The sequence below is a fragment of the Artemia sp. Qi Xiang Cuo genome, chromosome 18 (assembly GCF_049724085.1).
Source record: "Artemia sp. Qi Xiang Cuo chromosome 18, ASM4972408v1, whole genome shotgun sequence".
Classification (NCBI taxonomy): Eukaryota; Metazoa; Arthropoda; class Branchiopoda; order Anostraca; family Artemiidae; genus Artemia; species Artemia sp. Qi Xiang Cuo.
Genome location: NC_142811.1, coordinates 15,760,259 through 15,775,583, shown reverse-complemented (window position 1 = coordinate 15,775,583; position 15,325 = coordinate 15,760,259). Strand labels below are relative to the sequence as shown.

Below are 15,325 nucleotides of genomic sequence, written 5' to 3'. Positions count from 1 at the left end.
TTGTGTTAAATAAGTCGTTTTTGTATCTTTTAAAAGAGCTTTAGGGGGATTGAGTGACTCAGTTGCCGGATTCCGTGTGGTGTTTATTTACTTGGTGGTCATTAAAAACGAAATTTTTGTGTTAATTAAGTAGTTTTTGTATCTTTTAAAAGATCTTTACGGGGATTGAGAGACTCAGTTTTACCTTGTCACAGTTACATTTTCTTGATTTTTCAAAGTTCATTTTGAATTTCTTTCGCTGAAATGCAAGAGTTGGAATATTTCAGTAGTGTTTGGTTGTGGTTTACCTTATCACAGTTACATTTTCTTGATTTTTCAAAGTTCATTTTGAATTTCTTTCGCTGAAATGCAAGAGTTGGAATATTTCAGTAGTGTTTGGTTGTGGTTTACCTTGTCACAGTTACATTTTCTTGATTTTTCAAAGTTCATTTTGAATTTCTTTCGCTGAAATGCAAGAGTTGGAATATTTCAGTAGTGTTTGGTTGTGGTTTACCTTGTCACAGTTACATTTTCTTGATTTTTCAAAGTTCATTTTGAATTTCTTTCGTTGAAATGCAAGAGTTGGAATATTTCAGTAGTGTTTGGTTGTGGTTTACCTTGTCACAGTTACATTTTCTTGATTTTTCAAAGTTCATTTTGAATTTCTTTCGCTGAAATGCAAGAGTTGGAATATTTCAGTAGTGTTTGGTTGTGGTTTACCTTGTCACAGTTACATTTTCTTGATTTTTCAAAGTTCATTTTGAATTTCTTTCGTTGAAATGCAAGAGTTGGAATATTTCAGTAGTGTTTGGTTGTGTTTTACCTTGTCACAGTTACATTTTCTTGATTTTTCAAAGTTCATTTTGAATTTCTTTCGCTGAATTGCAAGAGTTGGTCTAGTTCAGATGTGTTTGGTTGTGGTTTACCTTGTCACATTTGCATTTTCTTGTTTTTTCAAAGTTCATTTTGAATTTCTTTCGATGAAATGCAAGAGTTGGAATATTTCAGTAGTGTTTGGTTGTGGTTTACCTTGTCACAGTTACATTTTCTTGATTTTTCAAAGTTCATTTTGAATTTCTTTCGCTGAAATACAAGAGTTGGAATATTTCAGTAGTGTTTGGCTGTGGTTTACCTTGTCACAGTTACATTTTCTTGATTTTTCAAAAGTTCATTTTGAATTTCTTTCGTTGAAATGCAAGAGTTGGAATATTTCAGTAGTGTTTGGTTGTGGTTTACATTGTCAAAGTTTCATTTTCTTGATTTTTCAAAGTTCATTTTGAGGTTGTGGTTTTCCTTGTCACAGTTAAAGTTTCTTGATTTTTCAAAGTTCATTTTGAATTTCTTTAGCTGAAATGCAAGAGTTGGATTATTTCAGTGTCACAGTTACATTTTCTTGATTTTTCAAAGTTCATTTTGAATTTCTTTCGTTGAAATGCAAGAGTTGGAATATGTCAGTAGTGTTTGGTTGTGGTTTACCTTGTCACAGTTACATTTTCTTGATTTTTCAAAGTTCATTTTGAATTTCTTTCGTTGAAATGCAAGAGTTGGAATATTTCAGTAGTGTTTGGTTGTGGTTTACCTTGTCACAGTTACATTTTCTTGATTTTTCAAAGTTCATTTTGAATTTCTTTCGTTGAAATGCAAGAGTTGGAATATTTCAGTAGTGTTTGGTTGTGGTTTACCTTGTCACAGTTACATTTTCTTGATTTTTCAAAGTTCATTTTGAATTTCTTTCGTTGAAATGCAAGAGTTGGAATATTTCAGTAGTGTTTGGTTGTGGTTTACCTTGTCACAGTTACATTTTCTTGATTTTTCAAAGTTCATTTTGAATTTTTTTCGTTGAAATGCAATATTTGGTATATTTGTGTTGTTTTTGGTTGTGGTTTACCTTTTAACATTTAAATTGTATTTATTTTTAAAAGTTCATTTTGAATTTCTTTCGTTGAAATGCAAGATTTGGAATATTTCAGTAGTGTTTGATTGTGGTTTACCTTGTCACAGTTACATTTTCTTGATTTTTCAAAGTTTATTTTGAATTTCTTTCATTGAAATGCAAGAGTTGGAATATTTCAGTAATGTTTGGTAGTGGTTTAACTTGTCGCAGTTACATTTTCTTGATTTTTAAAAGTTCATTTTGAATTTCTTTCTTTGAAATGCAAGAGTTGGAATATTTCAGTAGCGTTTGCTTGTGGTTTACCTTGTCACAGTTACATTTTCTTGATTTTTCAAAGTTCATTTTTGAATCATTCAAGAAACGTGATTAAACACGTTTTTAAACTACATGCTATTTGCAAGCCTTTCCTTGGCACCTTTCCAAACGAGTGGGGATTCCCCGTTGGCTCCTACACATTGAAAAAAAGTGAGCAGTACGAAATCTCAACATTTTCAACCCGACTGGTTTTTTTAGACAACACACACACAGAGATGACACACACACATAGAGACAAGACATGCACAGACACGACACACAAAAAGAGTCATAGTGAGAGAGAGATATCCAAAAAGTTGGGTTGATCTAGGTTCACTTAGAGCACACACACAGATACGAAACACACAAAGAGACGACACACACACAGAGAGGACAAACACACAGAAACGACATACACACACAGAGACGACACACACATAGAGACAACACAGACATAGAGATGACAGACACACAGATACGAAACACCCACAGAGACGACACATGCACAGAGACGACACACGCACACAGAGTCCACTCACACACAGAGAGGACGAACACACAGAGACGACAGACACAAAGAGATGAAATGTCAATAACAGGACAATTGTTTTTTCTCTCTCTTTATCACAAACAATTTTCAATGTGTACAGATCAAATTGGTCTCTAAACGGTTCATGATAAAAAAAAAATAGTTTCTGACAAGAAAAAAAAACCTAAAATAATGTCGTGAAATCAACATGCAAAGTCGACATAGCTTTATTTCATTTTTTAAGGTCAATTTAGACGAGGTTACGTGCGCACCCGTAACCTCGTCTAAATTAACCTTAAAAAATGAAATAAAGCTATGTCGACTTTGCATGTTGATTTCACGACATTATTTTAGGTTTTTTTTTCTTGTCAGAAACTATTTTTTTTTATCATGAACCGTTTAGAGACCAATTTGATCTGTACACATTGAAAATTGTTTGTGATAAAGAGAGAGAAAAAACAATTGTCCTGTTATTGACATTTCGTCTCTTTGTGTCTGTCGTCTCTGTGTGTTTGTCCTCTCTGTGTGTGAGTGGACTCTGTGTGCGTGTGTCGTCTCTGTGCATGTGTCGTCTCTGTGGGTGTTTCGTATCTGTGTGTCTGTCATCTCTATGTCTGTGTTGTCTCTATGTGTGTGTCGTCTCTGTGTGTGTATGTCGTTTCTGTGTGTTTGTCCTCTCTGTGTGTGTGTCGTCTCTTTGTGTGTTTCGTATCTGTGTGTGTGCTCTAAGTGAACCTAGATCAACCCAACTTTTTGGATATCTCTCTCACTATGACTCTGTTTGTGTGTCGTGTCTGTGCGTGTCTCGTCTCTATGTGTGTGTGTCATCTCTGTGGGTGTGTTGTCTAAAAAACCAGTCTGGTTGAAAACGTGGAGTTTTCGTACTGCTTACTTTTTGCAATGTGTAGGAACCAGCGGGGAATCCCCGCTCGTTTGGAAAGGTGCCAAGGAAAGGCATGCAAATAGCATGTAGTTTAAAAACGTGTTTAATCACGTTTCTTGAATGATTCAAAAATGAACTTTGAAAAATCAAGAAAATTTAACTGTGACAAGGTAAACCATAATCAAACACTACTGAAATAATCCAACTCTTGCATTTCAACGAAAGAAATTCAAAATGAACTTTGAAAAATCAGGAAAATGTAACTGTGACAAGGTAAACCGAAAGCAAACATTACTGAAATATTCCAACTCTTGCATTTCAACGAAAGAAATTCAAATGAACTTTAAAAAATCAAGAAAATGTAACTGTGACAAGGTAAACCATAACCAAACACTACTGAAATATTCCAACTCTTGCATTTCAACGAAAGAAATTCAAAATGAACTTTGAAAAATCAATAAAATGTAACTTTGACAAGTTAAACCACAACCAAACAAGTCAGAAAAATTACATAAAAAGAATAAAAAACAAATAAATTAAAAATGAAGAAATTAAAAAAAGGACAATTAAACTGTGAAAAGGAAAAACACACACAACCAATACTTAAATAGTCCAACTCTTTCATCTCAACGAAAGAAATTCAAAATGAACTTTGAAAAATCAAGAAAATGTAGCTGTGACATGGTAAACCACAACCGAACACTACTGAAATATTCCAAATTGCATTTCAATGAAACAAATTCAAAATAAACTTTTAAAAATCAAGAAAATGTAACTGTGACAAGGTAAACCACAACCAAACACTACTGAAATATTCCAACTCTTGCATTTCAATGAAAGAAATTCAAAATGAACTTTGAAAAATCAAGAAAATGTAACTGTGACAAGGTAAACCACAACCAAACACTACTGAAATATTCCAACTCTTGCATTTCAACGAAAGAAATTCAAAATGAACTTTGAAAAATCAAGAAAATGTAACTGTGACAAGGTAAACCATAACCAAACACTACTGAAATATTCCAACTCTTGCATTTCAACGAAAGAAATTCAAAATGAACTTTGAAAAATCAAGAAAATGTAACTGTGACAAGGTAAACCACAACCAAACACTACTGAAATATTCCAACTCTTGCATTTCAACGAAAGAAATTCAAAATGAACTTTGAAAAATCAAGAAAATGTAACTGTGACACTGAAATATTCCAACTCTTGCATTTCAGCGAAAGAAATTCAAAATGAACTTTGAAAAGTCAAGAAAATGTAACTGTGACAAGGTAAACCACAACCTCAAAAGGAACTTTGAAAAATCAAGAAAATGTAACTGTGACAAGGTAAACCACAACCAAACACTACTGAAATATTCCAACTCTTGCATTTCAACGAAATATATTCAAAATAAACTTTTGAAAAATCAAGAAAATAAAACTGTGACAAGGTAAACCACAACCAAACACTACTGAAATATTCCAACTCTTGCATTTCAGCGAAAGAAATTCAAAATGAACTTTGAAAAATCAAGAAAATGTAACTGTGACAAGGTAAACCACAACCAAACACTACTGAAATATTCCAACTCTTGCATTTCAACGAAAGAAATTCAAAATGAACTTTGAAAAATCAAGAAAATGTAACTGTGACAAGGTAAACCACAACCAAACACTACTGAAATATTCCAACTCTTGCATTTCAACGAAAGAAATTCAAAATGAACTTTGAAAAATCAAGAAAATGTAACTGTGACAAGGTAAACCACAACCAAACACTACTGAAATATTCCAACTCTTGCATTTCAGCGAAAGAAATTCAAAATGAACTTTGAAAAATCAAGAAAATGTAACTGTGACAAGGTAAACCACAACCAAACACTACTGAAATATTCCAACTCTTGCATTTCAACGAAAGAAATTCAAAATGAACTTTGAAAAATCAAGAAAATGTAACATTGACAAGGTAAACCACAAACAAACTCTACTTAAATATTCCAACTCTTGCATTTCATCGAAAGAAATTCAAATTGGAATTAGAAATAAAAAGAAAATGTAACTTTGAAACGTTAAACCAAACACTACTGAAATATTCCAACTCTTGCATTTCAACGAAAGAAATTCAAAATGAACTTTGAAAAATCAAGAAAATGTAACTGTGACAAGGTAAAACTGAGTCTCTCAATCCCCGTAAAGCTCTTTTAAAAGATACAAAAACTACTTATTTAACACAAAAATTTCGTTTTTAATGACCACCAAATAAAGAAAAACCACACGGAATCGGTCAACGGTGTATAAATAACACCTATATTCTAAAAATAAATAAACAACATCGAACGAAATATCAAAAAAAGATCTAATTTGTCGACTACAACCAAAAGATCAATCACACGGAGTCAAGCAACTGAGTCTCTCAAAACCCGTAAAGCTCTTTTAATAGATACAAAACTACTTATTTACCACAAAAATTTCGTTTTTAATGACCATCAAGTAAAGAAAAAGCACACGGAATTAGGCAACTGAGTCTCTCAAACTCTGTAAAGCTCTTTTAAAAGATACAACAAATGACCACCAAGTAAAGAAAAACCACACGGAATCAGGCAACTGAGTCTCTCAAACCCCTTAAAGCTCTTTTAAAAGATACAAAAACAACTTATTTAACACACAAATTTCGTTTTTAATGACCACCAAGTAAAGGAAAACCACACGGAATTAGGCAACTGAGTCTCTCAAACCCTGTAAAGCTCTTTTAAAAGATACAACAAATGACCACCAAGTAAAGAAAAACCACACGGAATCAGGCAACTGAGTCTCTCAAACCCCTTAAAGCTCTTTTTAAAGATACAAAAACTACTGATATAACACCAAAATTTTTTTTTTAATGACCACAAAGTAAAGGAAAACCACACGGAATTAGGCAACTGAGTCTCTCAAACACAGTAAAGCTCTTTTAAAAGATATAACAAATGACCACCAAGTAAAGAAAAACCACATGGAATCCAGCAACTGAGTCTCTCAATCCCCGTAAAGCTCTTTTAAAAGATACAAAAACTACTGATTTAACACAAAAATTTCGTTTTTAATGACCACCAAGTAAAGGAAAACCACACGGAATTAGGCAACTGAGTCTCTCAAACCCTGTAAAGCTCTTTTAAAAGATACAAAAACTCCTTATTTAACACAAAATTTTCGTTTTTAATGACCACCAAGTGAAGAAAAACCACACGGAATCCGGCAACTGAGTCTGTCAATCCCCGTAAAGCTCTTTTAAAAGATAAAAAAACTACTTATTTAAGACACAAAAATTTCGTTTTTAATGACTACCAAGTAAAGAAAAACCACAAGGAATCCGGCAACGGAGTCTCTCAAACCACGTAAAGATATATTAATATATAAAAAAAACAAAAAATTAACACAAAAATTAATATTAAATTTAACAAAATTATAAGTAAAACAAATCTTAAACAGGAACCATAGTCTATCAATAATCGTAAATTTAATTTAAAAGATAAAAAAAATAAATATTTAAAAAAAAAATTTCGTTTAATGACCATCAAGTAAAGAAAAATCACACGGAATTAGGCAACTGAGTCTCTCAAACCCTGTAAAGCTCTTTTAAAAGATATAACAAATGACCACCAAGTAAAGAAAAATCACACGGAATCAGGCAACTGAGTCTCTCAAACCCTTAAAGCTCTTTTAAAAGATACAAAAACTACTGATATAACACAAAAATTTCGTTTTTAATGACCACCAAGTAAAGGAAAACCACACGGAATTAGGCAACTGAGTCTCTCAAACCCTTTAAAGCTATTTTAATAGATACAAAAAATACTTATTTAACACATAAATTTATTTTTTAATTACCACCAACTAAAGAAAAACCACAATGAATCATTCAACTGAGTCTCTCAATCCCCGTAAAGCTATTTTAAAAGATACTAAAACTACTTATTTAACACAAAAATTTCGTTTTTAATGACCACCAAGTAAAGAAAAACCACATGGAATCCGGCAACTGAGTCTCTCAATCACATTAAAGCTATATTAAAATATACAAAAAATAATAATTTAAAACAAAAATTTAGTTTTTAATGACCACCAAGTAAAGAAAAACCACACGGAATCAGGCAACTGAGTCTCTCAAAGCCTGTAAAGCTCTTTTAAAAGATACAACAAATGACCACCAAGTAAAGAAAAACCAATTTTTTTTTTTTTCAATTAAATAAATATTTATATTTTCCTTTATTATCAAAATAAAATACTCATTGTTACAAATTTAGATTTTTTAGAATGATTTTCAGCTCTTAAACTAAGGTAAGCAGCATAGATTCTAAATTGTTTTTGGTTCTTCTTCTAAAGACTAAAAGCACCATTAGGCTACTATGATCTAAAATATCACTGAAAATATTTTCCAGCAGTACATGGTAACGAACTATAAGTAAGGAACAAATCAGCTTAATAGTAGCTGAAACTCTAAAAGGGCCCACTGATCTTGATGAAAATCGCACCGTAAATTTCAGCCTATAAGAGAACTATGTAAAGGTTTCAGCTCCTAAACAATAGGCTTCTAAGCGCATAAGTAACCTTAGTTCTAGTGTCTGTTTTAAGTAGTCAAAACTTTTTAAAAGAGGTAACCACACAGTGTAAGGAAAGAATTTCTTCCTTAACTTAATGACAAGACAATTTCTTTTTATTATAATAATGAGAAAATTTAACTCACCAGAAATTGCTTAGAATTATCCATTTTCTATGTAAATGTTCACAAAAAATGGCTGTAGTGTTAAGTTTAATAAACTATTCAAAACTGTTGAACAACCTAATTTGAAACCCGAATATATACAAAAAATAATTGCATAAAAACTAAACAAGACTTGCTGGTTTTGGTTTATCACTAAAAAAAAGACATTGAACTTTGAAATTGTGTAAATCTCTTGACAAAGAAAGATTTAATGACCAGTAGAATGGAATATCTATCAGAAAAACCTGTTTGGTACGGGGGCGTCGTAGAATAACATGATATTTCCTATATGTCTGTTAGAATAACATGGTATTTCCTATATGTCTGTTAGAATAACATGGTATTTGCTATATGTCTGGGAGAAGTATAATGTTGATTACTACTGGCGTGGGGGGCTAGTTGCCCTCCAATTACTTACGACTATTAAAAAGGGCACTAGCCACCACAATTTCCAATCGAATGAGCCCTTTTCGAAGTTTCTACGACAACTCCTTCGATACGAAGTGCCTGTCGGAGAAAAAAAAAACACATTGTGACCACATCGTTCTTTGCTTAGGCAGCGCTAGCGCGCTGCCTATGATTGTGTCCCGGCACGTGGGAATATATCCTATTGACGTAAAATTTGTTCAGTTGGCAACCCTGTGTTGAGAATACTTTGAAATAGACTGTTCCTGTCTATCAACTAAAATTGTAGCGTAATAGATTAATTTCTACCATTTGAACTGCAGGCCAAAATTTTGCAATAACGAGAAGAACATTTTTGATAAACTAAAACATGAACGGAAATCAATGTCAGAAAGAAACAAGCAAAACCAAGATGTACCGGAAAATGTGTATTCTACCAAAAATTCTCAAATGCACCGCATTAGACCATAAGTCAAACAGTTCATGGTAACGAACTGTATGTAATGAGCGACCCGGCTCAACAGTAACTGAAACTCTAAAAAAAAAGGAATTTTGTTACCAATAGATACATAAAAAGAATTTGGTTTTTATGCTGATTTTAAATATACAAGTTTTATCAAGTTTAGTTTTACCCACCAAAAGTTACGAGCCTGAGAAAATTTGCCTTATTTCCGAAAAATGAGGAAACACCCCCTAAAAAGTTAAAGAATCTAAATGAAAATTACGCCATCAGATTCAGCGTATCGGAGAATCTTACTGTAGAGGTTTCAAGCTCCTATCTGCAAAAATGTGGAATTTTGTATTTTTTGCCAGAAGAAAGATCACGGATGCGTGTTTCTTTGTTTGTTTGTTTCCAGGGGTGATCGTATCGCCCCAATGGTCCTAGAATGTCGTAAAAGGGCTCATTCGAACGAAAATTAATAGTTCTAGTGCCCTTTTTAAGTGACCAAAAAATTAGACGGCAACTAGGCCCGCTACCACGCTCAATTGTTTCCCGAAGTCACCAGATTAAAATTTTGAGTTAGCCATTTTGTTCAGCATTGTCGAAAAATCTAATAACTATGTCTTTGAGGACGACTTAATCCACCACAGTCCCTGGTGGAAGGGCTGCAAGTTATGGACTTTGCCAATTGTTTACATATAGCATTGGTTGTTGGGAAATATACAGACGTTTTAAGGGGAATTTTTCTGGTGGGAGAGGATCGGAGAGAGGGGGCTACGTGGGAGGATCTTTCCATGGAGGAGTTTTTCGTGGGGAAAGAGAATTTTCCATGAAGAAGGCGCTGGATTTCCCAGCATTATTTAACAAACAATCAGAAATTAAATAAAAAAACAGTTTTTTTCAACTTTAGGTAAGGAGTAACATTAAATCAAACAGAAATTATTAAGTATATGAAGGGGTTTGCACCCTCGTCAATACCTCGCTTTTTACGCTAAAGTTTTTCCAGTACTTTTACAAGAACTATTTATCCCAATTAAATGGCCTATGTGATTTAGGAGTCAGTCTTAAAGAATTGGAAAAAATTTGAACATTATCGCAAAGATCGAGGTACAGACGAGGGGGTGAACCCCTCATATACGTAATAATTTCTTTTCGCTGTAATTTTTAATGTTGCTCCTTACTTTCATTTGAAAAACTTGTTTTTTTTTTATTTAGTTGTATCAAAAACAGTAAAACTGTACCCCTTTTGCACCGCTGTATGGTAATCACAATTATAGTTCACAAAACTCACAATAGTTTATAATCACAATAAAGCGTTTTTGATCACAGGAATCTTAGAATCTACTGACTGGCTAGTAATTTTCATACTTTTTAGTTGGCCAGTTAAAATCCAGCTTCGTGATAGTTGTTTTGACCAAAAAGTCCTCATGACATTGGCGGATCCAGGGGCGCCCCCCCCCACCTAGTGTAGTGTAAAGTAGTGTAATTTACTTAATTAACTAAAGTTTGCGTTAATTAAACCTGCTCCTTACGCAAGTTTATCGGATCAACCTATTTTGCGCCCCCCTAATTTTTTTATTGGATCAACCTGTTTTGTGCCCCCCCCCCTAAAAAAAATCCTGGATCCGCCCCTGCCTCATGATTAGTGGGCTTATAATATGAAGTTTGTTTGTTAACTTAAAATTGATCCTTTGACTGTATTGTGGTCTGATGAACTAAAATGTTTTCAGCTGATTATCAAAGGTCATCTCTCAGGGGCCTACGGAACATGTCTAACCGAGAGAAAACAAGAGAAACAGATTTACCTGTTGAACAAGGTCATTTGATGCTTCTTTTTCTTTGTCAAGTTCATTCCTTGTTGCCACTAATATATTTTTCAGTTCGTTTACCTCTTTTTCGTCAAAATCCTTATTTTCATCACTTCCGCTTTCAATTCTATGCTTTCTGATTAAATGAGAATTTAAGAAATTTGGTGATACAAACATCTTTCCACAGGCGTGACACTGGAAAGGCAGGATGGTTTTATTAATAGCACAATAGTAGAAATAACTCATAAAAAGAATCATCACAGACACAAAGCCGCCTGAGCCCAAGACACTTTTTGGACCACTGCAGCACTGGCAGTACTGCAGCACTCAAACTGCAGCACTGGCCTCTGGCTACTTTGTGCATTAATAAGTTTTTATTTTTTTTCTTCTACTTTTTTGTGTTGTAAACCTTCATTGGGATGAACACTGTCAGTTCAAATTCCGAAGTTCTTAGGAGCCATGTAGGACTTACTACACATTTGCAGGATAAACCATTTACAACAGTTAAAATTAGGTTTATGGTAATATTGAAAAAAGTGATCACGTTTCATATGGTGATAGTTAGGAGTTGATTTCGAATCTTAGCTCCATAGCTCTTTTACATATTGAGCTGTGAGTCATATTCTTTCTCAGAATATGCTGGGGAAAAAAATTATCTTTTTATATGAAGAACCTGTGGCTGCCATAGAAAAATTTGTAGCATGTTTCAGGAATTACATGATTCAGGAATTTCATTCAGGGATTACATTCCTGAATTACATGATTCAGGAATCGATTTTTGGTATTTCATATCCCACCTTTTTGTTTACAACTCTTTTCGTGAATATTATTCAGAGACGGTTTTAATTATATAAAAGCTGGCTATTGGTAATATAGGAGGTTCATTCATTTAGATCCTTTCTTTATATTTAAATAAAATTCATGCCTCAATTAACTACCATTTAGTGTAATAATGAAGAAAAAATTATATAATTGCAAAATTATTGCACTATAGGCGTCTGTTCTCAGTTTCTAAAATACAAAAACTAATACATATCTATTAGCATTGTGAGGTTTATACAACGCTATAAACTATATTGTGGAGTTTGAAAAATTCCAAGAAATGCTAAACTGTAGATGTCTCTGGTAATTGTTTTTGCGATTCTGACCCCAGTTTCAACACTCATCATACTCTTTGGTATGACTTAAGAGACTTCACAGCTTTGTTAGTTGTTTATAAGCCTGATTCTGTACGTAAAAAAAAAAATCTTCGTAAGAAGTTTTTCCAAAGAAAAGAAATGACCTACATTACACCAAACATAGGCAGAAATAAGCTCAAATAATTTTTCAAGCGTAAAACTACCACGAATAAATAAATCAAAAACAAAAATAAACTATTAAAATTAAACAAGTCAAACTCAAAACGAGCGGAAACTGAGTAGTAGGGATGACAACCCCATACCTTCTAATGAGTAGAACATAACTCGTACTTGACTGAAAGCATCTTTATTTCGAGCTCTGTGTTTCTATTTCTCCCAATATTAAAAAAAATATATCATCCTCATAATCAAGATTACTGAAAAAAACAACAACAGATGAATGTGAATTGACAGTTTATTATATTCGCCGCTATTCACTCCTGAAAGCCTTAAAAGTATTTGGTTTAATAAAGTTAAAAAAAAAGGGAAAACATTCAAAATGTATTTTGTTTTTAGCATAGTACAAATTATGTTCTGATCTTTAAATGGTACAGGATTAATTTATTTTCGTTTTTTAATTATTTTGTTTTTATTTATCTATTGACTTTCATTTGTGGGAGTGTTATGCTTGGAAAATTTTTTACTTTATTTTAGCTCATCTTCGGTTTAATGTAGCTCTGTAATTTTCTTTAAAAAACTTCTTTTGTGGCAAAGTTTTTTAAGATTAATTTCTGTTCATTTTTTATTGAAATAGTCTTTTTTGCTGGCAAAGAAAAGTATATTTTAAATCTTTTTGGTTTTTCAAACAGTTCGTGGTAACGAACTGTAAGTAAGGAGCGACCCGGCTCAATGGTAACCGAAACTCTAAAAAATGCGGAATTTTGGTACCAATAGACACATCAAAACAATCAGATTTTAATTATAATTTCAAATATATAAATTTCATCAAGTTTAATCTTACCCATCAAAATTTACGTGCCTGAGAAAATTTGGCTCATTTTCAAAAAGAGGGGGAAAGACCCCCTAAAAGTTATAGAACCTTAATGAAAATCACACCATCATATTCAGCGTATCAGATAACCCTCCTGCAGAGGTTTCAATCTCTTATCTTCAAAACTGTGGAATTTTGCATTTTTTGCCAGAAGAAAGATCACGGGTGCGTGTTTATTTGTTTGTTTGTTTTTGTTTTTTTTTTTCCAAGGGGAAAACGTATTGACCAAGTGGTCCTAGAATAGCGTAAGAGGGCTCATTGGAACGGAAATTAAAAGTTCTAGTGCCCTTTTTAAGTGACCAAAAAAAATGGAGGGTAACTAGGCCCCCTCCCACGCTCATTTTTTTCTCAAAGTCACCCAATTAAAATTTTGAGATAGCCATTGTGTTTAGCATAGTCGAAAACCTAATAAATATGAGTAGAACCCTATCAGAAGGTACAGAACGAACACCCTGCTGCCATCTACAATTTAGTTTAATGCTGACGGGACATAATTTATTCGAGGATTATCGATCGAGTCTAAGGGTGGTCAAGATCAGTCGACCTGTTGTTGTTGTTGTTTGGATACGTGTAATGGCATGAGGGGTGATTTACATAATCGATGGAGGACTTATTGATTTTTGACACTGTGGGGTGATTTACATAATTGATGGGGGAATTATTGGTTCACGAAGGGGGAATTAAGAAACAAACATGGCTTCATTGTTGTTTGGCTAGCCTGGCCTGAGAACTTGATTTACATAATCGCTAGGGGAAATTATTGATTCACGAAGGGGGACTTATGGAACAAACATGACTTCATTATTGTTTGGCTAACCTAACCTGTGAACTTGATTTACATAATCGGCGGGGAAATTGTTGATTCACGAAGAGGGAATTAAGAAACATTAAGGCTTCTTTAATCTTAGGTCTGAGGGATAAACGTTCTTTAGGTCAGAGAGAAAAATTAATATTCTATTTTTAAATAGGGCTTCATTGATCTATAGTGTCAGGAATTATAATTGACATCACTTGTTATCTTGGAATTATGCGGGAGTCTAAAGAGATAGAAATTCTATTTTTAAATACGGCTTCACGGAGCTTTAAGTCGGAGAGGTAAATTGATATTCTAACGAAACCATAATAGTTTAGCTGGGAACATTTATGAGATGAAGAGATTAACGTAGGAAAGGGTTTCCTAGAAATTTGAAATGTGAAAGCACAGAGATGCCAAAAAACAAAAGCAACACACAGAAATTACTTTTAGGAGATTATTTGGGTGAAAAGGTTTTAGACAGGTTATGGAATTATTTCGGCAAAACCATTAGAGACGTTTTAAAAGATCATTTTAGAAAGGGTTTTAGAAGAGGTTTTGAGTGTGGTCGTTATGGTAAACAAGTTCTATTTGAACAGTGTCGTGAGGTCCTCTACCCAACCCCAAAGGGCCCCGATCGCCCTACCCCGATCCAAAGGGTTCCAATCCCCATACCCCAATCCAGAAGGAACCCCCCCGTCCCCAAAGGTTCCCCGGGCTCCCACCGGCCCCCCCGACCCGCCAAGGCCCACCCCGGGCCCCCCAACGGCACATCGAGCTCCCAAAAGACCACCGGGGTCCCAAAGGCCCTCACCCGGTCTCCAAATGTCCCCCAGGCTCTCAACCGGCCCCCAGGACCCCCAAAGGCCCTCCACCAGCACCCAAAGGTCCCCCAGGCTCCCAAAGGGCCCCCCACCCTCCCTCTCCCTCTCCTCCCCACTCCTCACCGTCACCTCCCCCTCCCCCAACCCCCTCCCCCTCTCCTCCCCTCCTCCTCCCCTCCCCCTCCCCATTTTTTAAATATTTTTTATGCATTGAGACACAGAAGGGACACCCTCCCCCAAGGGTCCCCCAAACACCCTCCCCGGGCCCCCCAAAGAGTCCCCTCTCCATTTTTTTAAATACTTTTTTTATGGCTTTATTATATCTTCTGAACAAGTTCCATTCATAATGTCATTCCTAAACCCATTTTCCAACCTCAAAGAGTCCCCTCCCCAATTTGTAAATACTTTCTTGAATTTTTTAACATGGTATTTTTTAACTTTTTACGTTCCGACCTTTCTCAAAGAGTCAAATTTAAAGTTCTATTCCAAATATTTTCCCGGAACAAGAAAAGTCCCAAGACATAAAAAATTTAAAGTTCACTTCTAAATTTTTCCGTAGAAGATAGGAAAAGTTATA

At 34.3% G+C, this 15,325-nt stretch overlaps 1 protein-coding gene across 1 annotated transcript in view; it reads right to left on the bottom strand.

The window, feature by feature from the left end:
- DZIP1 (DAZ interacting zinc finger protein 1) overlaps positions 1 to 15,325 on the bottom strand; it is a 197,446-nt gene that overhangs the window by 159,648 nt on the left and 22,473 nt on the right. The window contains exon 3 of the mRNA XM_089104600.1: positions 10,960 to 11,157. Within this exon, the coding sequence (XP_088960726.1) occupies positions 10,960 to 11,157 (198 nt within the window). The remainder of the gene's footprint in view (positions 1 to 10,959; positions 11,158 to 15,325) is intronic.